Genomic DNA, 23,445 nt, shown 5'->3' with positions numbered 1-23,445 from the left:
CCTTCTCATGCTGGTCTTAAAATTTGTTACAGAATAGAATACTAAAATACTCAACATGTTTCTTACAGTGAACTTTCAGACCTGCTTCCAAATATAAAAGGAGAATCTTACTCTTAATTTCTCAGTGTTAATTGAAAAGGTGTTGCTGTTTTTTGATTAAGCATGAAATAACTGTATTTTGTATTATTTAATTTTTGATGAGCATTTTTAACTTTTCATTACCATGTATTCGTCAGTACAGATGGCAAGATGGTATATATGAGAGCCTCCTGGGTACAATATTCAAGTCCCAGTTGGAATGTTTCCAACAGGATGTAAACCATGGTCCTCAAGCCTGTACTTTAAAAAACATATTACTTAGCACAACTGCCAACAAATGTCAACACAGAAAATACAGTGCTGTAATGACTTCACTCTGTAAGAGAAATGTACTGGAACATAAGTTTTTCCTAAGAGAAGTGAAACAGAGTAAAATCATAGCTCAAAAATATTAAAGTATTTATTCAATAACTCATACACCAAATGGAATTCAAATTGTTAATAAAAATATTGCAGCATATTAAAATTGTATAAAGAATTCTTAAAATATACAACATGTACAGTAGCCAAAGTCCTAGAGAAGTTCATGCAGAAAATTCTACAATTAATGATTCGGACATTTCAGTAACTCTGCAGTTTCTTCAAACCTGAAATATAATAAACAAATAATATATTAAGTAAAACAAATAATTCATAATGAAGCATAGGATTTAAGTTGTTGAAATTATGCTTTTTAGTCAGAAATAATTTGAATATTTTCCTTATTTTATAAGTACAGTTACTATGAGTAAACCTAAGTACAGTACGGCCAGAAGAAAAACAACTAGAGTCAATTATATTTTTGGAGTTTTATATTCTTGGAGTGTAAGTTATTTCAGTACTTTTCAAATTTCAAAAGAATATTACAGTTTTTTAAAGTAGTAGCTATACAATAATCTCATATACAGTTTTATATTTCCTTTGAACTGCACTTTAAAAAATCATATGTAATTTCATTCGTACTGGATAAAACATCATTTTTAGTATTATCTTATCAATAACTTACTAATAAGGACCAGTGATACATTAATAACTGAAAATATCTCCAAACCATCCATCTATATATTATTTAATATTTTGATAAATCCATTATCAGAAATAGATAATACTGTTGATAAACTACCAACCAAATATATCTCTGCACTCTTTAATCCACAGTTAATTCCATTAACAATGTTTTATATCACTTGTTGGAAACCAAAACAGTGACTCATCTCACAAACACATAACTGTAGGTGGATTTATTATCCACTGGAGTCCTGAAGGAAATTCCACAGCTGATTGAGAGACCTTTAAGGTTTGAAACACATATGCACATTCTATATATACTGTAATCCAATACAATTCCCTACAGAGAAATGAATTTCTGTTGCCCCTTTCTGTTACTTACATTTTTTTCATCCTTTCCATTTTCTGGATTGTTGTTTCCTTTAATTTAAAAAGCAACAAATTTAGGCGATTTCTTAAAGTAAACCATCATCAAAGATGGACCGTGAACATACAAAACACAGTCTGAAACATTGCATTAAGTACTGTTTACTTATCACAAAGAATTTTTGAGACATTAAGGTTTACACAGTTTTGCTGTTTTTCTTGCCAACAGTATATACAACTAAAACTAATGCTTGTAGTCCTGACCTTAGAAAGGAAATCATCTAAGCAGTTGCCAGTTTTTCTTACCTCAGAAATGTTATTCAAACCACAGTAATTAATAGTTGAGGCTCTAGGAGTTGAATCTGAGGATACTGTACTATAACCAGAGGACAGAGGAATACTTGCTGGTCTCTCTACTTTGCTTTTTCTATCTGTGAAGAAATTAAGATTTAGGTTACTTTTTCCTCTCACAGTAGAGTCAAATATCCAAAAGTGTTATTTATAGGTGGAAGAAAAATGTTATTTTATTTAAAAAAAAAGCTATTGGTATTTATAGATCAAAGATGAGTTTTTAGTATTTTTAAGATAACAGCTTAGATCTAGATGTTAAAAATTGGCTGATAAAAATTACTAAAGGCAATACAATCATTATCATGATAGCAACACTGAATAAACAGGTAACAATTTATTTTTAAATAAAACATACTGAATCATGTATATTCTTTTCTTAAAATGCTGACATCTTCAACAGCCTTGTGTAGGAACTGTAAGGAAAATATGGTGGTATTCATAGTAAATAATGAATATCAATGAATTTGTCATGATGCTTTTATTCTGCAATGTCTGAGGATTTCACAATTTTTTTTTTTTTTTGGAGACAGAGTCTTGCTCTTTTGCCCTGGCTAGAGTGCCATGGCATTAGCTTAGCTCACAGCAACCTCAGACTCCTGGGCTTAAGCAATCCTTCTGCCTCAGCCTCCTGAGTAGCTGGGACTACAGGCATGTGCCACCATGCCTGGCTAATTTTTTTATATATTTTTAGTTATCCAGATAATTTCTTTCTATTTTTTTTAGTAGATACAGGGTCTCCCTCTTGCTCAGGCTGGTCTCGAACTCCTGACCTCGAGCAATCCTCCCGCCTCAGCCTCCCAGAGTGCTAGGAGTACAGGCGTGAGCCACCTTGCCCGGACCACAGATTTTTTTACTATTGTTTGTGGCAAGTAGCAACAGTTACTAAAATTGATTACATATACCTTATAAAAATCAAGAAACATTCTATCCTGAGTTGACACATCTGGAAAGAAATAATGCTTAAAAAATTTAAGATCCACAGATTTCTTTTTCTAAAAAACTGAAAAACTGAGCATTTCAGGTATCAGTTGGACAAAATGATAGCAAGTCTTTCCTAGAACAGAATCAGAGAACATTACAAATAAAACATGCTCCCGTTCAATCAATCCTACAAACTCAAGGTTTTAGTCAGAATACATTGGCTACAAAAACAAGGCCAAAAAAGAAAAAAAAAATCAGACACCCATTTAACCTGGTTTCCATAAAGATAGCTTTATTATACATCTACACAGATAATCTCAATTAGGAAGCAACATATGAACACATAAGGACTAAAACAACTAATAGATTTTAGCTTTCATCTCTCAGGGAACCAAAGTCTCTTTTGCCTATTTTTCTTGCCATTTGTTCCATTCCTCTGCTTTTCTCTGTAGAATGGCTTTCTCGGCATACTCACCAGCATTAACTTGGACCACATGGCTAGCCCAGTCCAGGGTCGACAACATTTGAATGACTTACTCCTTTGTCCTAAATCCAAATCCTAAGAGAGAGAATGTAATTTGGTTCCACACCCTTTGGACTGGTATTACCTGGATTGGGTGTCTACTCTTAGTCTACTTAGTTGAGCTGGGGGGCAAGATCACATGGTACAACTCTGAAGGCTACCTAGACCCAGATCTTTTAGCAGGAACTGTGGACAATAGGTAATTTTAAGGAATAATTTGAAATAATTATTTTCTATGGGTAGAAATAAGTGCCCTCTGAAGGTACTGAACAGGTCTTATGTCATTCCAAAAAGAGGGGGGCCCTAGGACAGTGAAACAGGACTGGAAAGGCAAATCAGAGGGTGAAGGAATGGCTCTCTTAGCCTTGCTTTTGGGGGTCCAGATTTTGTGATATGTAGCCTTACACAAGGTATGCCTCATTGTGGGAGCAAGCTGGGACTAGGTGGCCTGGTAGGCTATGCAGAGACACACCCCTAAGGGGATTCCAGCAGTTATAGAGTGGGGCATATGCAGAACACCAGCTATATTTAATAGCCAGACCAGTTAAGTGCATGTTACTTTCTATGATAATTTTTCTTATTGCTCTCCTGAGCCTTTAGTAAAGTCGTACTTGCTTAAACATTAATGGTTTCTCAGCTCTTGCTACAGGGGATTGAGAAAAGAACTGGTAACTAAGTTCAGGTTGGAAATAAAAAGGTAAAGCAGTGGTGCCTGATGCCAGCTGTTACAGGGTATCAGCCAGTGGTGACAGCTAAGAGACCTCTGTGAAGAAAGGGAATCTTGTCACGCTAGATCTTCCAGCCAGCTCTCCCCATGTGACCATTACTCTTTCACTGCCAACTTTGGAGGATTATCACCCTCTCCATTAAGAGAACCAGTTGGTTCCTTTACTGTTTAGTAATTTGTAAGCCAGTACTTCCAAATCAAGGACCGATATGTATATCCAACTGATTTCTGGAGGATATTTTGTCTTAAGTGTTTCATATATAATTTAATAAGTTCAAAAGTGAACTTACTATTTTCCTCACAGCTTCTCCTCCTCCTGAATTCTCTGTCTTATTAAAGAGTAACAACCATCTACTCACTCACAGGAGCCAAGCATAAGTAGCCAGTCTTAACTTTTTCCCTCTCCTTTACCCCTTCTGCTTCCAGCAGTAATTGTGACTTATCAATTTTAACATCTAAATATCTCCCAAATAAACCACATGCTCTTTATCTTCAGTATCATTGCCTTAGTAGAGATCCTCATTATTATTCCAAAATAATGATCACTAAAATACCCTTCAAATTACTGTCCTTGCCTGTCTGTCTTTCCTCTGATAAATCACTATTCTGCTATCATGATAACCTTTCTGAAACTCAAATCTGAGAATATTAGCTTTGGTAACAATCTTTCTAGGACTCTGGGATAAACTACATGATTTGATCTTTTTACTCTTCGGCTTCAACTTCTTTCATGTGCCCACATGTACCCTTCCTTCTGATCACACTGGAACAAACCACACTCTTTTGTGGTGTCACATCTTTATTAGTAATGTTTTTTTTCCTGAGAGGAAAAAGGCACAAAACAAACAGACAAACAAACAAACAAAAAAACAGCCCTGACAGTTCGCGGCCTATCTGGCAATTAGCACCTAAGTTACCATATCCCCTATTGAGTATAAATAATTCCATAGAAAATAACATCACATGAGGTCACTTCATTATCTTAATGAAACAAAAAAACACAAAACCATTGTCATGTCTGAACACAGACAGAACAAGGACACCATGTAACCATAAAAATGACCAGATATAGCTCTCTCCCCGTTAACGTGAATGCTTCTTTTCCACTAAAAATTTCACCTCCATTTCATTCTTACCACCCCATCATCAAATTGCTCTGCTTCCTGACAGCACCCAAATCAGAAAAGCCCTTGCTTCCTTAAACCCTCCCCAAAATCACCCAATGCAACCTCAGTCCTTAAAAGCCTCTCCTAGCTCACTCTCACTGAGACACTGAGATGCCTTGCAGCTCCTCCTGGAACACTGAATTTCTGATAAAGGCAAAACAAATCTGGAACCTCACAAAAACTACACCTGATTTAACATGATCCCAAGACCAGAGTGGTAAATTATTGGTCTCTGTATCCAAATGAAATCAGACTCTCTGCTTCCAAGTAGCATGTATATGTAAGGTATAATGTGTAAGTCTTTATACACTTGACTCCATTAATCTAGATCAGATTATACAATCTATGGGACCAGATGTTTACCCTATTCATAATCTATAACCTACTTCAAATCGTGGCCTATCTGCTCATTACTCTATGTCCTAGCACAGTGGCTTAAATCTGGCTATGTGTTTTCTAAATAGTTTAAAGGTATATTCTACAACAATATTAAAAAGTAATAAGCCTGAACATACAAAATCAAACTTGCAAAAGGCAATGTTTTGCAAATAGTAGGCATTCAATATTCTGTTAATGTGTAAATATTTGAGCTCTACCAAATGCAGATACTAGAGATAGAAGTACAGACGTATTTTCTGTCTGCTAGACAGACCATAAGATAAAGTTTTGGCTTTGATATCTGTTGAATAAATACATGGATGGATAAATGGGAAAAAAGTCAACATTTTATCAAATCTGAAATCTACAGTCTGTAGTAAACTTAGTTACCTTAAATAGCACCTCAAATAATCATATTTAATAACCTAATCACTGAAATTGTTCCCTGTGTAATGAAATGGGCATCTGTACTAACATGTAGTGGTTAATAAATAACTTCAAAGACAGTTGCCCGGATTCAAATTTGCTCCACCATTCAATAATTGTGTGACCACTGCATAGTTACTTAATCTTGCTGTGCCACATTTTCTTTATCTGTGAAATATAAATAATAATAGTACTTATCTTGTATGGTTGCTTTGAGAATTAAATGAGCTAATACATTAGTCGGAACAATGCCAGGTACATAGTGCTAGAAAGTGTGTTGTTATTATTATTGTTACATATGTAGTAGGTTGAAAGATTTTATGATGTTAAACATCCACAGATGTTAACAAATATGTTTTCTTCTCTCACATACATTATTTCATATGAGAAAGATATTACTTAAGTTAGAAAACTTGGATACCAATTATAAAATTCTAGAGCACTTTATTATTCTAGAATGATTAAAAAAGTAAAATATCTCCAAAAATTTACAATTTTGTACACTTAACTTTATTCACCCACTATATCATGTAAAATAAGTAATAGGCTGGCTTCTCAAGCAATCCTTGCTGTTAGTAGTCTGTTGGTTCATTATTTTCTTTGTTCTAAGAGCTTTGTAAGTTTTAAACAATAAGGCTTGGGAATATTAAAATTACCAAGTACCCATAAACTTATTTTTCTGAAAACTCCTTATCATACCACCAATTCTAATACCATTTAAGAACTTACCAGCATTCAGAAGATCCATGTCACTACTAGAAGCATAGTCTTCGCTCATTTCATTATACTCTATACATTCATCACTCTGGAATAATACAGTTAGATATTTATAATGAAAAACAAAAATGTTCTAATTTTATATTCTTACTGCCCAGCCTAAAATATAAAGATGGTATGATAAATGTTTAAATATTTTAAATTATTTTTTAATTTTTTATTTATAAAGCAATATATATACTATATATTCCTATGAATAAGAAATAGTCTTTTAAATGTGGAAGCGGATATCAAACTTCTTAAATTTACCAACTTCACTCTCTAGGAAGGAAAGATAGACCAGAAGTTGAAATCCTGAGTAAAAAAACCAAATTTCTCAGATTTGATAAGGCAATGGTTGATATGGCAACTATTTCTACGAAATTCATAATATGAGTGAAATAAATCAGTTACAAAAAGAAAGGAAGAGTTACAATTTTAATTTTTCCTCTACTGATTTTTCTTTTTCTTCACCCTATGAAAATAGACCATTTGTACTATTAAAAGATATGAAATAATTTCAAGATTTTCATAAACAAAGTCAATCATATTCTTACCTTATTTTAATTACTTCAAGTATTATTCATAGCTCTAAAAGCTCAACGTACAGGTTTTTCAGATTATCTCATTTGATGGCAAGAAAAACAATAGCCACAGCAACAACAAAATGGGCTATATTTTAGTAAGACTTTCTTCTAACTAAACATTTTCCCATTACTTAAATATTCTTGAATTTAGCACTTCCAAAAAAGCACATACATAACAATAAAAGAAATACTTTATTGTATCTGATATATTCTATAAATGCAAAGAAAAGTAAATACCTTTTTAGACAAAAGGAGTTCTGTTTCAAGAAGAGTGACACGACTTAAAAGATTAGTCCAGGTCTTTTCATTTACCAACACTTTTCCTTTCATTTTTTCTTCCAAGCATTCTAACCTTTTCTCTATCCAGGTCAGTTTTTTAAGCTTTTCTTGGCATTCAGCAAGCACAGTCTGTAGTGCAGTAATCTCAGGATTAACTTTTATATCCTAAAATGATTAGAAAGATTTAAAATATTATACAAATTGAAATTCCTTTAAAACAAGTGTACTCCCATTTCCATTGTGTCATTTCAGTAGTCAGGAGAGGCAGTACAGTATTAGAGTACAGAGTGCTATCTCTGGAGGCAGGCTACTTAGACACTTCAACTAGTTCATATGGATTTACGACCACCTAAAAAAAATGTACAGATAATATTAGTCCCTACTTTTTATGATTCTTGTGATGAGTAAATGAATTAATTTGTCATTAACTAGCATCTTGCAATAACACCTAGCACAAAGCTAAGAGGAAATGACAAAATGACAATGCATTGAGATTGCTCAGTTTGCCATATAACAGGAAATAATTCCTATGGCCATCTGGTAGTTTTTATAAGCGCCAACTGAATACTGATATACTGAGATGCATAGAAATCACAAGACATAAAAAGATGAAAAAAAGTTTTAGTAGAAACAGTAGAAGGTTTGTAGCAAGAGCAATAGAAATGGTATTCCAAGAGGGACAAAAAAGGACAAGAACCCAGAAAGGAAAATGAAAAGGCAATGAAGTGTCAATCTTTTCCATTCATCAATACAGGAAAAGGTGATAGAGAACCTCCACTGTACAAAGTAGTGTATCTCCTGAAACCAAGTATCACGTCTTCTTTTTTGCATTCCCCGTAACACTTGGCCCAATACCGTAAACACAAGCAGCAAATATCTGTTGAATTATATACAGTAAGACATATTGATTCTGACATAATGATAGCATAGGTAATATGTCATGATTAATAATTAAAAGGCTAGAAGTATCCCAAAATTTAGAAGCTGAAGTAATCATACACATCAAAGTAAGAAATATTGGCATCTGTTAAAGAAGTTTAAAATTCTTACTTGCTGCTCAGCCTTGATTTCAGGGACCTTTACTTCAGGTATCTTTATTTCAGTAGCCTGTAAAGCAGACACAGCAACTGCTTCAGTAACTTCTGTTACTGTACCTATTAATGTATCTTCAGGACTGTCAACACGATCTTCATTATACAAGTGCCGGATCACCACAGCTTTCTTCTGCATAGAGAAAAATATGTAAGAAATGCTTCAATGTTTTCCTCCCACAATTATTTTAAGCATACACAGTAATTCTGCAAAAGGAACACCAATCCTCCTTTAAAGATTTTAAGAAGTTTAAATTACCGCACATATATCAAAACATTATAATCATTAATATTACTAATAATTTATGTGTGATGCTGAAATTGTGGTTATGATTTTTAAAAGCATTATTATATTTTAAGAAAGACACTGAAATATTTATTAAATGATGTCTAGTATTTGTTTCAAAATGTTCCAGTTTGGGGAGGAAAGATGTTGAGGAATAAAGATGAAACAAGGTTAGCAAAAAGTTAATAAATTGTTAAAAAATAGATGATGGGTTTTATAAATGATTATAACATTCCATAATCAAAAGTTATTTTTAAAAATGATTACCACGTAATTCACATATAAATAACCAAAAACTGGCTCTGTGAGGACTCATTAAACTTTTTTTCTATCAAACAATCCACCATATAATAGACTTTCAGCTAATAATTCAAACTTAATAATGACAAAAGGAAAGGCCTGACAAGAGGCATTAGGTCAAACTGCACATTTACACAGGAATCTTCTGTCTACTTTGTATTCCAGTCTGTATATGTACTATAAAAACTGTGAAAGAAATCACAAATAGCACTCTATATAAGGCACTGAGAAAGGAGAAAATGTCCTTTAACATTGACTTAACTTTTGCCTGTAAACAAAGAAATGTACTTAGGCTCTAACTTTTCTAAATCTTAGAATTTTCAATACTTATTCTAATTTCTGATAATTAAAGATCTAATGTAATTCACTAAATTTTGATAGATAACAAAGAAAACTTTGCTCTAAGAAATTTAAAAACAAATCTAATGTTTTGAAATTGTACATTTTTCTTTGTTAGAACAATTTAGATTACTCCTCAACCCCATATTTAAATAGAATACTTAAAAGTACATTGAGTTATATCAACTCATATTTAATAAGTGCTTACAATGTGCCTAATCCTGTGCTAAGCACAATAAAGGTACAAAAACATCAGTATAAGAAAATCTCCATTTATATATGTTCTAGCTGGAGAAGAATACAAGATAAAAATAACTTAGCAGTTAAAAAATAAAATCATATAAAACAAACAAAAGTTAGATGAGCTAGGAATGCAAGTTGACAAGAAGTATGGGCATTTATTCAGAAACCATGTCTCTCTCTCTTTTTTTTTTGAGACAGAGTTTTATTCTGTTGTCCTGTTCAGAGTGCAGTGTTGTCATCATAGCTCACTGCAACCTCAAACTCCTGGGCTCAAGTGATCCTCCTGCCTCAGCCTCCCAGGTAGCTGGGACTACAGATGCATGCCACTTAGCCTGGCTAATTTTTCTATTTTCAGTAGAGACGGGGTCTCGCTCTTGCTCAGGCTGGTCTGGAACTCCTGAGCTCAGGAGGATCCTGCAGGAGGATCGCTCAAGCCCAGGAGTTTGAGGTTGCTGTGAGCTGGGCTGATGGCACAGCACTCTAGCCTGGGTGACAGAGTGAGACTCTGTCTCAAAAAAAAAAAAGTGGCAAAAGAACTTTTTCCTATAACAATAAAATTTCACTTTATAAAAGATACAAAAGTATAAATAGCATTCTATTTATGTAACTCTTATATTTTGAATTAGGGCAAAAATAATTCTCTAGATTTTACTTCAGCCAGAAACTATTCACATTCTTTATCTAATTGCACATTGATTATTCTGTGTGGTATGGTATTCTATCCTTCAGTCTCAGAAAGAGTATTTCCCAGATGGAAGACAGCTGAAAGTATACTTACCATGAAATAACATTTTGGCTTAAATCTCCCTTAGAGATAGAAGAACTATATCTCTAAATGTACTGGACTCATTTTGCCACAGGTGCTCAAAGTAGACAACGGGAGAGAAGATATCTAGCAACAATGAGAAAATATTCAAAACACTAACCCAAAACCAGATGCCAGGTTTAAGGACTATGAGTCATTGGATAAATCATACTCCTGATTATAGAAACATGAATGTGTGTAAATGAATCATCATAACCTATCACTATTACTAATGTAGGCTCTTCATGTGTTCCCATGTTTTAGAAACACCAGATACATAATTAAAAGCAAATATAGATGACTGTATAAGCTTCCTAAATCATCACTATTCTGTTTGAGAAATGAGGCAGAATTCGACTTTAGACGTATAAAGAGAAGGCTTGTTTAATTTTACATTTCTATCCTCTCCTTATAACTTCAGGAATATTCCTCAGACAGTATATGGCACGCACTGTTAAAAACCCCTACACTCTGATATCTAACCAGAGTGTTTCACTAGGTGCCAATCAGAAAAGTGAACCTCATGTATTCGATTAATTAGATCGATAACTCTTACACTACATGACACAGGTCTGTACCTTTCCTGAAGTCATAAATCTGCCAGTGATGTCAACGCCAACAGCTTCTGCAAATATCTTCTCATTGTTCACACAAGGTTCTGATTTACCAGAGCTGCTTTTCTTTCTTTGTTGTGATGGAGTCTAAAAGAAAAAAAAATGTATTAGCCAAAATAATGAATTTTGTGTGAAAGCATAAAATACGTTAAAATTCATTATCATTTGAATTTTCATATATGAACTGTAACTGACAAATGAGGCTACATGTCTTTTAAAAACCAAAAAGTGATGAAAATGCATTATGTTTGTACTGTTAATTTAGGACTAGTAGTTCCAAATCATGTATGTGTAAAAATAAGTGACTAGTATGTAAAATAAACATAAGCTTTATAAGGGTACTCAAAACTGTGAATAATGCAGTAATTGCACTATATAAAAATTTGCTGTCTAGGATATTGATTTTATACATTCAAATACTGAGCCACTTATCATAAATTACCATTAAAATCTATTCATAAAATTACCTTCTCAAGAGTACTCAATTCCTTGTGCTTTTTCATCACACAATTCAAAATGTCACAAACAATTTGGATTTTCCATTCCGCAAACCCAGATTGGATAAATTGCTTTTTTGTCAAAATTGGTTTATAATTAAATTGATCACGAAGAAGCTGCAAAGAGTAAACAGATCAATGTAATAATCAGGAATTTCTTTTTTAAATCCAAAATGATAAATGGCCACCTGGTCAGGAGAGTAATGGCCACCTCTGAGAGGACAAGGAGGATCAGGCCATTAACTACAGTTAAGGAAATTTACAGGGCTGGTGTGAGTCATGATCAGGAAGAGAGGTATCCAGGCAAGAAACGGGGAGCTAGAGATGTGCTAGAGAAGAAACGCCTGTTGAGAGAGATGAATAAATATAGGCATCATCGAAATGTTTAAATGTCCTCATATACACTAGAAAAATTCCTTAGCTCAATACAATACCATACCAGCTGTCAGAAAGCCATAGTTCTGTTTATAATTCTTCCATTATGTGATTTTTAGACAAGTCAGTAGGCCTTTTGGTCTCAAGTTCTCATTTGTAAAATGAGAGAAATAGACTAGACAGTGGTTTCCAAAAGCTACTCTGTGGAACCCTAGAATGCCTCAGAAATGTCTCTTAGGTTTCCACGGAAGCTTTCTGGGATTAGAGACAAGCAATGGGAAGATTAAACAGAGACCCTATATAAAAAAGCTCCTATTTCATCAAATGCAACTCTACTTTTTTTAAAAAAAGATTAAATTTCATAAATGGGCTTTACCATTAAAAACAAAGTTTTTAAAAAAACACAGTAATTGAGAAAAAATTAATGATAAAAGGGTTTAAAAAATCAAATAGTGGGTTAAATTCAGTATCGTACAAATGTAGATATAAACAAAGACACTGTCTCAGACATCAAATAATATAACATCTCAAAGTTTTAGTTCCTTCTTTCAAACAACTAAATTAACTCATATTTCTATAAACTACAACTTGTACTGAATATGATCACATTTCTCTCTAACTTCTACCAGTATACCAATTTTTACTGGAATTTGACACAAAAAGGCAAATGATAGCCAATGACAAATGTTACCAGTTGCCATATTTATTAGAGTAGAAAATATACACAAAGCAAACTTGAATTGCATCTTGATTTCAACGGGGACTACATTTAAATGAGATAAATGCATATGAAAATATTCTGCCAATGATACATGCTGCATATATTTAAGGAATTAGTACTAAAATATTATTTTCTAAAAATCATTCAATAAATTCTACAATAATTAGTGTTTCATTGACTCAAAGTACCTTATAGACAGCATCTATAAAGCGCAAGTCATTCTTTGCTATGAGTTCTATATTGGATTCCATCAGAAGTTCTGTTACATAAGGTGAATATGAGGTAAAAGAATAACTGATGATCGGCAAAGATGCCGCTGTGTCTCCCTTTATCAAACTGTCAGGGAAAAAAGAAAACGACTTTTAATAAGTATAATTCCACAAAGTTAGATAATCAAGAAATATTAGAAATGTCAGTAATTTATAACTTAACACTATAGCCATAATAATTAGGTGATATATGAAACCCTCTAGATTCCAACCCCCATTCTAAACCCATCTAGCCAGACTACTATAAAATACTATTGCTAATTTGCTCAGAAAATTACTACAGCTCTTACTATGGCACCAGTTCTTGACAATAAATAAATAAATAAGTAAATAAATAACCACAGCTCTCTAGCACCAACAGTCTATTTACCATAGCATCTATTGATTTTTCAAAGCTTAGTCTTACTTGATCTACTCCATTTTCTCCTACTAATAAAACAAATGTACCATATTACAGTACTGAAGTACACTTTGTGGTTTTGCAAACACTTCTTACATTAACTTCATTTGCTTTCTACCACAAACTTGCAAAGGTAAATATTCTAAGTTATAGGTGAGGGCAGCAGGGCTGGAAAAAGCAAGTACTGGGACTAGGCTGAGCAGTTTACTATCTTTCACTTATTGCTCATTCTAAATCTGTACCTTATTTGCTTATGCTAATTCCTCCAGTCTAGAAAGGTAACCCACTCTTCTCTGCCCATACAACAGTTAAGCCATCCTCAACTTTTCCGATCTATACTGACCTCTCTAAGAATGACTCACAAGGTACTTAGTATCTACTGCCTCATGCTCTGTCTTACAGTGTTTTCTAATTGTCTTATTCTCTCAATGTGAAATACCTTCACTGATTCTCCCACAACAATGCTCAGGAGGTATTTGTTCAATTAGCCAGTAATATTTGTTCAATTGATGTAACATTGCATTTACCCAAAACACCAATGTTTTCCATGAAATTCAAGACATAGACATAAATATCCCTATCCCTGCCCAAATTTTTAAAAAGGCAGAGAACATATATATGATGGTAACACTGCATTTTGTTTTTCAGGACAAATATAAATTGTTTCTCTTTTATGCTTCTTTATAGGTACAACAATATTTACCCAGTCAGAAAACTGCTCTGGCAATCTTGTCTATCTAGAACAGAGTTCAAAAATGTAATGAAAAAAATACCTTTGAACAGCAAAATCTGTCCATTTTATGCACATTGTGAATAGATGACAGCCAGGCCTACTTTTAACACTTCTTACATTAAAAAAAATCTCAAAAACCTTAGCTACGTAGTTTCTAAGGATTTAGCAGATTAGAAATAGTAAGAAAAACAAATATTGCAAACTGGCATACTAACACAAAAAAACATTAAATAGGTCGGAAAAAATTAAAAATGTGAAAAAGTAGAAAGAATCAAACTACGTTGGTGGTGGTGGTGGGGGATGTTGTATGTGTATATGTGTGTGTGTGGCAGGGAGAGAGTGGTAATGGGAGTCTCTTTGGAGAAGCAGCAAGTAGCATGACCAATCTCAATAGACTCTGCAGATATTAGTATGTTACAGAATAATCTAAAAGTTATTGTTCTTAATGATGTTCTTGGGCAATAACTAAATGTTTAAACATTATATTCAGAAAACAAGAGAATATTGGTATACTTTGGAATTAATCCTATCTAAAATGTTCTTTTCAAATGTTGATGCTTAAAGTGGCAAGAATAAAACTTGGCTACTTAAACTGGTTAAGTTCCTGCAGGTTCTGGACTGTCAAGATTTTCATATTTTGAGGTACCAAGATGATCCATATATGGTACATATATGGATTTCATTTGTTTCATACTTTCTGCTTCTCACATATAATACCTATAATAACAATAATTATAGCTAAACTTTCTCCTTACTCTCCCCATTGTCCTTTCATTTGTAACCTCCTCTTGAGGTCAGCTCTCCCTAGTATACAATTAGAATATCCATTCTTATATGTAAGCCCAGTACTCAAGAATTCTACTTAGCAGTTGGTTTAATCAAATTTCACTCTACTACTTGAATATATGCCTAACCTGGACTTATCCCTTGACACTCATCCATTCAATAAGTGTCTAATTAACTCCTATTATGTGTCAGGCCCAATTCTACACGTGGCAATAATGCAGTGAACACAACAAAGCCCCAGACTTCAGCTTACATTCTATTAACATTAAACTGAAGGGAAACATTTAATTGCTGCATCAACTAATCAATGATAAAAGGTATGAATAAGTGCTATGAAGAAACAGAATATTAAGGGATACAGAATAACATAAAATACCATATTAGATTGACATGAATATAGCAGGAATGTATGTTGGTATAAACTACAAAAATAAATAAGTCATAGTTGGAAAATGGAATCCAATGTGATAGGTTCATAATGAGGTCTGTTAAATGATATGGTTTAATAATAATCTTTAGGCTGCCATAAAGAAATCTACTAACTAGAATGTTCCATATCAAAAAGAACACTTGGCTTAAATGTATAAAACCTATCCTCTATAACAGGAATAAACACTATACTTCTATGAGTTAAAAGTTGTACAGAGATCATATCCTACACTGAAAAATACTGTGCTTCGAAAAGGTGTTTTAAATCTCTTGGGTTGGAATTTTTCATTAATACTTAGCCATAATCTCCTATAATTCTCTTTCTCAAATATTTTAATCATTTCAAGGTAAATTTAAATAGAATCCAGATAAAATCTGATTTTTTCTTTAGGTACTTCCCCCATGTCAAATATTATCTCAAATCACTAGCAGAAAGAATACAAATAAGTTCGAGATTATAGCTTACCCTACACAATCCACCTCTTCAGGATAATTTAGCAAGCGAAGCACTTGTTCTAGGTTCCGTAAGCTTCTTTTTAAATCACCTGTTGCCATTATTTAATGATAGATTCAGCTCCAACTCTTGAAATAATCTAATTTTTCACCTAAAAATAAAAATTTATGAAACACTGGTTTAATCTGTGTATTTTTTGAAGCTTCTCTATTTTATTTTGTTCTTATCTCCTATTGGCACTTACCTTTATTTATCTTATCCTAGCTCTTTTTCCTCTGACTTATTTTCCCAACTAGTGAAGTACTGCCTTAATATCTTACTATAAATTCCTTAATATAAAGTATGCTTATCCCCACTCTCCAAAACTTTTTCCTTACAAAAAAGACGTTTGCCTTATATTCCTGTTTGTACAATTTGTCTCATATGACATTCTCCCAAATACTTTATTTTGAATAATAAAATACCATTTCAGAAGATGAATCAAGTAGAAATAACTTCCATCAATGTCTATTTTGGATGCTTATAGAGGCTACATGATACAACCAGTAAAGAATGGAGACAAAGAAATCTAGCACAGATTTAGTCAGAGTCACAGGGCTCCAACCTCACATAGTTGCCAATCAGATGCCTTTTCTAAAAAATAAAAATAGATGAGTTTTTAAAAATGCAGGCTTCATCTGGTTAAATATGACAGATTAAATACATGCTACCTTCATTTCTATTCTCTAACCACCACTAACATGAAAGTAAATAATTAAAAATTACATGTACGCACCAGGACAAAGAGAACCAGAGATTTCAGATGACAAAAGAGTTATCAACAAAATTTTGGATGAAAAGCAGATGGATAAGTGATAACTAACCTAGCAGAGCAAAGACAGAACAATCCCATCTGCCTATTTAGGAGGAAACCAACAGAAGCAAGATAGATTCACAAATAAGGGGCATTTCATACTTTTGAAAGCAGACGGTTAAGTCCAGGGGGCTTAAATAAGAATGATTATTTGAAAGTCTACATAAGGAGTAGCTAAGCCTAGATTTTTTTACTTGTCCTACCCCCTCCTATACCCACACACATAACTCACTCAGCTAGGCAACTACCCCTTTCCTTCACTGGAAAGAGAAAAAGAAATTTACATTCTAAAGAAAGTGAATCAAAGAGGCACCAAATTTGGAAACATCAGACATGGCAAAGAGTATAGAAAAAAGTGCTGGAAAGCAAACATATTTTTTAAAAAATTGTATGTGCATATATACACATATAATACACACACAATATATATAAATAAATATACATGTGTATATATAGCACAGTATAGCTTCCTCCTATGCCTCAGCTTCAAGAAGGCTATTTTTTTCTCTTTCTTCTTCTCTTTTTTTTTCTTCATTTTTCCCATGTCTCTCTTTAAATCAAAAGCTACAAGAAGGCTATTAACCAGACTTCAAGTTCTCCAGGGCAGCAGACTGTCAAGTTCTACTCTACAGAAAGTAGATGGACCTAGAGAAAAAAAATATGCTAACACTATTGACATTTGAGGGAAATCCACATTGAAGAGGCCAGATCTTGAGCACAATAAGCCTGAAGCAAAACTCACCCATTGACAAGCCTTAGCTGTGTACCTTTTTATAGACACTCATGTTTAAAACTAAATATATGCTCAAAGATCAATAACATTAAGAGGAAGCCTTCAGCATGAAAGGGAAAGACCCATACAAAAAGGAAAAAATTTGTGGAAATACAGACAATGCAGGAAATAACAGAAAATTTCAAAATAAACAGTATATTTTCAATGACATTAGAATATTAAGTCCAAAAAAAGAATAGGAAGATATAAAAAATAAACAGCTTGTGAGAATTTAAAATGAGCCAGATTGTCAGCATGAATCAAAAAACAAGATCTAATTATATGTTATCTATACGAAATTCACTTTAAATACAAAGATATAAATAGATGAAAAATAAGTAGGGGAAAATATACAATGCTAACACTAATCAAAATGGGAGCGGTTACATTAATTTCAAACAGAGCAGATATCATAATAAAGAAAATTGTCAGGGATAAAGACAGGTATTATATGATGATAAAAGGAGCTAATTCTCCAAGAAAACATAACTATTCTTAACATGTATGTATGCACCTAACATCAGAGCATCAAAACACATGAAAAATCTATGCTGCGAAAGGGTCAACTGGTACAATTACTTTGGAAAACTTATTGGAAATATCCACTAAACCTAACATACATAGCGTAGGGCCTATGAAATGGGAACATGACTCTGAATAATGTATATAATAGAGATACATATACGTGTGAACCAAAAGACATAAACAACCTGAGATTTTAAATAAAATGGTTCATTTTTTAAAACTGCCCCAAAAAATAATACTATGGAATTTATTTATAAATAACTCATTTTATTACAAGGAGTAGGCCTTTCATTGGATTCTCAAAGGTTTTTCCCAAAGGAGGATTATAAAATTAATAGGTAGATAGGTAAATAAATGATTGAGAACCTTTGCTAGAAGGAGGTAAAAGGCTTCTGAACCGTAAGTCTAGTCAACCAGTAAGGCGAAACTCAATAACTTACTTAAAAATATCTATTTCAATTCCCTGTGGACACTTCATAGAAGGAAAATAATATATAACAATACCTTGAGTAATGAATCCTCTGATTATGAAGCTCCTTTAAAATGAAGTCATTGGCATTAAAAACAATGACAAAAAAAGAAAAAACCAGAACAATTCATATATAAGTGAAACAGCATGATCTTTTCACCTAGTCTGAATTCCAGCAACTGCTCAGGATACAAATCATCTCCTTATATACATACCTTCTCTGTATCTATACATAATTACAGGTAATAAGGCGAGCAATTTGCAAATACCTAGATTTAGGAAGCTTTCTCCTTTAAGCCCCTAGCTGCCCATTTCTGTAGCCTTTTCCCCAGGCTAGAGTGACTGTTCCCTCTCTTAGGAACACTGCCTTCCTATTTCTAGTCTGCTCTCCTTTATCAACATGGTAAAGAACACGTTATTGAGTACACTTTTCTATATGTGTGTGTATGGACATTTTAGTCACTATTTTTCACCCCATCAATTATTTTAACTAAATATTTACATTTTTAGGCAGAGCCAATTTCAGGTACAGTCAAATGAGAGGTAACTAGAAAAAGAGAAAGTGATCCTGAAATCTCATCATGCAAACACTGGCCAAGAAGGTAAAACTTACGTAACATCTTTTAGGATGATTGGGGGTAATGGACACATGGAAGCAGTAAGAGGAATTTTCCAAGACCAACCTTTACTTTTCTGGAAAAGACGAAATAAAAACTAATCTGGCTATAACTGCAATAAAGCAATTCTTGGGTTTTGCCATTGGCCAATATCATGGGTCTGAGATTGTTTTAGGTTCCAGATCCATCCATCTTAACACAATTCTTCCAGGGGTGCCTTCTTTCTGAAAGACAGTCTTTAACTTTAATGTAAATTGTATCTCCTCCCTCAGACTTCCTTTAGTCCTTCCAAATGTATATTTCATCTTCCCAGTATATGTAATTTTGTTTTATGTAACACTTTAAGATATCTTTTCATGTTTCTTTTATCTGATGTCCTGGAACACATTTCAATGTCTCTTACATTATTATTTCTACCTCTGTCATGGAATTTCTGACAACAATGTCCCTGGAACACATCCTCTTCATTACCAGCAGAATTAATATTTTGAAGAGTAAGATACAAGTACAGCTTGGATCTGTAGGTGAAGGAGAGAAGTGATAAGACAGGACAGAAAAAAATAAAGGGACAAGGAAATGGGATTATAGAAAAAATTACAGCTACTGCTCTACATTTGCATGAAAGGCTTATTAAGTCTATTACAAAATTTAAAAACAATAAAATTAAGAGATTCAAATAAGCGAATCTACTATTTATGCACATTTCAACACAGTATTTCTGGAGATGATGAAAAATAAATTAATATTTTCACCTTATAACCCTTATCAGAAGAAATTAAAAGAAAAAGGAGATACTACTCAGCTTGTATCATGAAGTCAATCATTAAGAAGATGTCAATATTGCTTCCTTGCTTATCCAGAGTTTCTGTTTACAAGTCAGATCTGCCCAATTAAATCTGTGGGAAAGGTCGTGAAAACAGCACGCTCTAGCTAGCAGTTTTAACCGAGCTCAATCTCATTGCTGTTCAAGGTCATTAAAACGATGCCTCCCAATGGAATGCCACTGGAGTCAACGTGATTTTTGTTCAGAATGAAGCAACTACACTGACTGTAACAATTATAGTCACGGCTAAGAGTTTATGACATAGTAAGGCTCAATATTATCTAAAAACCATGTATAGAAAATACAGGAGTAAAGATGAGGAAAAATTAAGGTTATGAAACTTTTCACAATAGACAATTGGGAAATATTTCTCTAAGAGATGAGGAAAAAGGTCTGCGAAAGGGAAAGCACTGAGCAAACTGGGAAAAAATGGAGTAAGGGACAAGTATAGACTCAGTGGGACTGCTGTGTTCACATACAAAACTGTTAAAAGGCTTGCAGATAATTCTGAAAAAAAATCGTCTAATATAGCCATAATTCCGGAATAAAAAGAATAAAAAATTCAAGATTGATTTTTTATAGTGAGAGAAAATTCTGTAGCCTTCAAGGAAGGTGTGAACATATTTGAAACACCGGAGAAATGAAAGCAAGGAAAATATGAACTGCTTCTTTCTAGTCGGTATCCTAGAAGAGCCCGATGGATCCTCACCTCAGGATCCAATAACAATCAGCAAATCTATAACTTCCCATCCTAAATCACAACCTAATTCTGAAGTTATGAGCTGCCACGATTCTTTCTACTTCGTTGTTACTAAGAGCATACACTAGTTGGGTACTAAGAAAGGCTCCCCTCTCGCCATTTGATTTAAAAGGATGACAAGGGGGACCTGGTCATTAGCTCACGCCCGCGGTCTCGGTAAGGGCAGCAGGGAAAGGGGACCTCTGTCCAACCTAGGGCTCAGCCTCGCCGGCTCCCCGTGGCTCACCCAGCAGCCGCCGAGCAGAGAAGCGGGCTCCGAAGGCCTCTGGCCAGCAACGACAATGAGAGGAGAGAGCATATGCAACCAGAGACAGTCACCCGAACCCAGGCTCCAGCAGCGAGTCCCTGCTGCCCGGCGCCTGCGCCCAGGAGCACTTCTCGCGCCGACCGTTTGTATTTGGAAGGATGAGTTCAAGCCCGCCACGCACCGCGGTAAAACCTTCAAAGCTGCGGGCTCCTCAGCGCTCCAGGATTCCTCGCTGCAGATTCCACACCGCGTTCGTTAAGATCCTTGAGGAAAGTGACTCTGCTGAGAGCCTCCTCAAGGTCAGTCCAGTATTCACTTGCAGATTATAAGTTTGTATAATTTTGATGGTCAGAGTGGCTCGGGCTGCGAAATGAGAAACAAAGAATCTATAGCGAATCGTAAACAACGGAAATAAAAATGCTTCTTTGTTAAGAGTCAGAGCCTTAACGTCACTTCCGGCAACAATAGGAAACGTCAAAACACGGACAGTCGGCAGTTCTGGCCATTGCAGCTTGAGGTTCTCTGAGTTCAGAGTGATCTAGTGCTGTTTCTGGTCCTTTCACCACCCTCACCTCCACCGGCGAGAACAAGTGAACTTTGAACCGGCTTCTCCATGGCCTGAGCGCCAGTTCCCGGCTGAGCCATTTTCTTTTTGGCTGAAAGCCCCTACCGAGAGGCAGATTCGTCGCGGCGGCGGTGGAGATCGCAGGTCGCTCAGGTACAAGCGTCAGCCTATATATTTCTGATCTCTCGCTTCTTTTCTCTGTACACCTTCACTTTTCTTCTCGGAAATAAAGACAACCAGTGCTTGCTAGTTGGTTGAAACTGGCCGACCGGCAAGAGTTTGGGGCCAATGACAGTTCAAAGCATTTTGAGTGACAGAAGTGGGGGCTTATAAAAGTGAGGAATCAGTGTGAAGAGGCGGAAATAGGTGTGTTCCTTCTGTTACTAGGCCATTGGGGTGTAGGTCGGTTTGGGACCCCGGGTAATAACTGAGCGTCATTCTGAAGTAAAACCTAGAAGTGGCAAGGGTTTCTTTCAGGCCCAAGTGTTGCTTTTTGGGTAGTAGTGTTATTTAGGTTTCTAAGCACAGTTTTTGGTTCTCTACCACTTTCCAGTAATGCCAGTGTAAACACATACAGTATAGTTAGGATCACGATGTATTGCCAATTGCTGTAGCATTCAAACTTTGATTATAAAATTTGGCAAAATCTTAATTTGTCTTATTTATTTCTCTGTGACGGGGCACTAATCTCTTACATAGTAGGTGCTCAATGAATTTTATTCATTTGACAAAATTACATAAATCTCGGTCCTCAGTCAATGGATTTTTTTAGTTTTATTTTTAGATTCCGTATTTGCTTATTTAATAATTTATTTTACTAAAATTATTATTTTCCAGGATCCTAGGTGTTTCTCCCCAAATCAATGTATCATGACTATTATTACCGCAAAATGAAGTCAATTTACGTTTTCCATTTCAGTTTTCCTTTTCCTTTTAATGTTTGGAGTTTGGTAACCACATTTATGAAATAGGAGTTCTACCCACCCCCTCAACCATAACTTCCAGGAAAATGGTTTACAAAATAAAGCAGGTCTCAGAATGGAAAACAAATAAATTTTAAGGCCGGGTGGGGTGGCTCACGCCTGTAATCTTAGCACGCTGGGAGCCCGAGGCAAGGATCCCTTGAGATCAGGCGGCGGCGCGCCTGTACTCCCAGCTACTAGGGAAGCCGAGGCAGGAGAATTGCTTGAGCCCAGGTGTTTGAGGTTGCTGTGAACTAGGCTGAGGCCAGGGCACTCTAGCCCAGGTTACAGAGCAAGATTCTGTCTCCAAAAAAAAAAATTATATATTTCAGATTGAGCAAGAAGCTTTAATTTTTATCCAGTTAACCTTGCAATTTTTCTGATGACACCATTCATTAGTTATTTATTGCTGAGTAATAAGTTTACCCCAAATTTGCCCTAGCTCAAAACAATGAACATTTCTTATCTCAGTGGGTCAGGAATTAGGGTACAGGTTAACCAAGTACCACTGGTTAGGGTTCTTTCGTGAGGTTGCAGTCTAGCTGTAGTTGGGGACTGTGGTCTCATCTGAGGACTCCACTGAGGTGGAAGAAGATCTCAGTCCAAGTGTACTCACATAATTGTTGGCAGGCCTTGGTTCACGACCACGTGGGTTTCTTTATAGGATTACCTCACCATGCCATAGCTGGCTTCCCCAAGGGCAAGTGATTCAAGAAAGAGCATCCAAGATGGAAGCTCTTTTATAATATCCTAATCTCAGAATTGATATTCCATCACTAGTGCGGTATTGTATTTGTTAGAAATGAGTCATTAAGTCCAACCCAAAATCGAGAGGGTGAGGATTACACAGGGCATGAATCCCAGGAGGCAGGGATCACTGGGGGCCATTTTTAGAAGCTGCCTAATGTAGATACCCTGGGTGAAAACTTTAGGAGTTAATAGTT

The 23,445-nt window shown here is 34.8% G+C and overlaps 2 protein-coding genes across 2 annotated transcripts in view; one reads left to right on the top strand and one right to left on the bottom strand.

The window, feature by feature from the left end:
- Window positions 1–643: 643 nt before the first annotated feature.
- CEP44 (centrosomal protein 44) lies at window positions 644–21,342 on the bottom strand. The gene is made up of 11 exons (XM_069493350.1): window positions 20,954–21,342; window positions 15,921–16,059; window positions 13,026–13,173; window positions 11,712–11,858; window positions 11,209–11,331; window positions 8,617–8,790; window positions 7,525–7,731; window positions 6,674–6,749; window positions 1,759–1,883; window positions 1,469–1,506; window positions 644–686 (listed from the first exon to the last, which is right to left on the bottom strand). Exons 2-11 carry the CDS (start codon window positions 16,007–16,009, stop codon window positions 644–646), a joined length of 1,170 nt encoding a protein of 389 aa, XP_069349451.1. The 5' UTR covers window positions 16,010–16,059; window positions 20,954–21,342.
- Window positions 21,343–21,434: 92 nt separating this feature from the next.
- The window catches only part of FBXO8 (F-box protein 8), a 40,193-nt gene continuing 38,182 nt past the window's right edge, over window positions 21,435–23,445 (top strand). The window contains exon 1 of the mRNA XM_069493166.1: window positions 21,435–21,692. The gene's annotated coding sequence lies outside the window, so the exon portion shown is untranslated. The remainder of the gene's footprint in view (window positions 21,693–23,445) is intronic.

This window comes from Eulemur rufifrons, chromosome 18 (assembly GCF_041146395.1).
Source record: "Eulemur rufifrons isolate Redbay chromosome 18, OSU_ERuf_1, whole genome shotgun sequence".
Lineage (NCBI taxonomy): Eukaryota > Metazoa > Chordata > Mammalia > Primates > Lemuridae > Eulemur > Eulemur rufifrons.
Note: the sequence above shows the minus strand (reverse complement) of the source record. Positions and strands in the feature narration are given on the sequence as shown.

Bases quoted from the DNA above. Each gene is read 5' to 3' on its own strand.
- CEP44 (XM_069493350.1), bottom strand. From the start codon at position 16,009: ATGGCAACAGGTGATTTAAAAAGAAGCTTACGGAACCTAGAACAAGTG. The intron at 8,791-11,208 runs GTACAGACCTGT...TTCTCTATGCAG, and splicing joins GATTTATGACTTCAGGAAAG to AAGAAAGCTGTGGTGATCCG. The intron at 7,732-8,616 runs GTAAGAATTTTA...TAATCATTTTAG, and splicing joins AAATCAAGGCTGAGCAGCAA to GATATAAAAGTTAATCCTGA.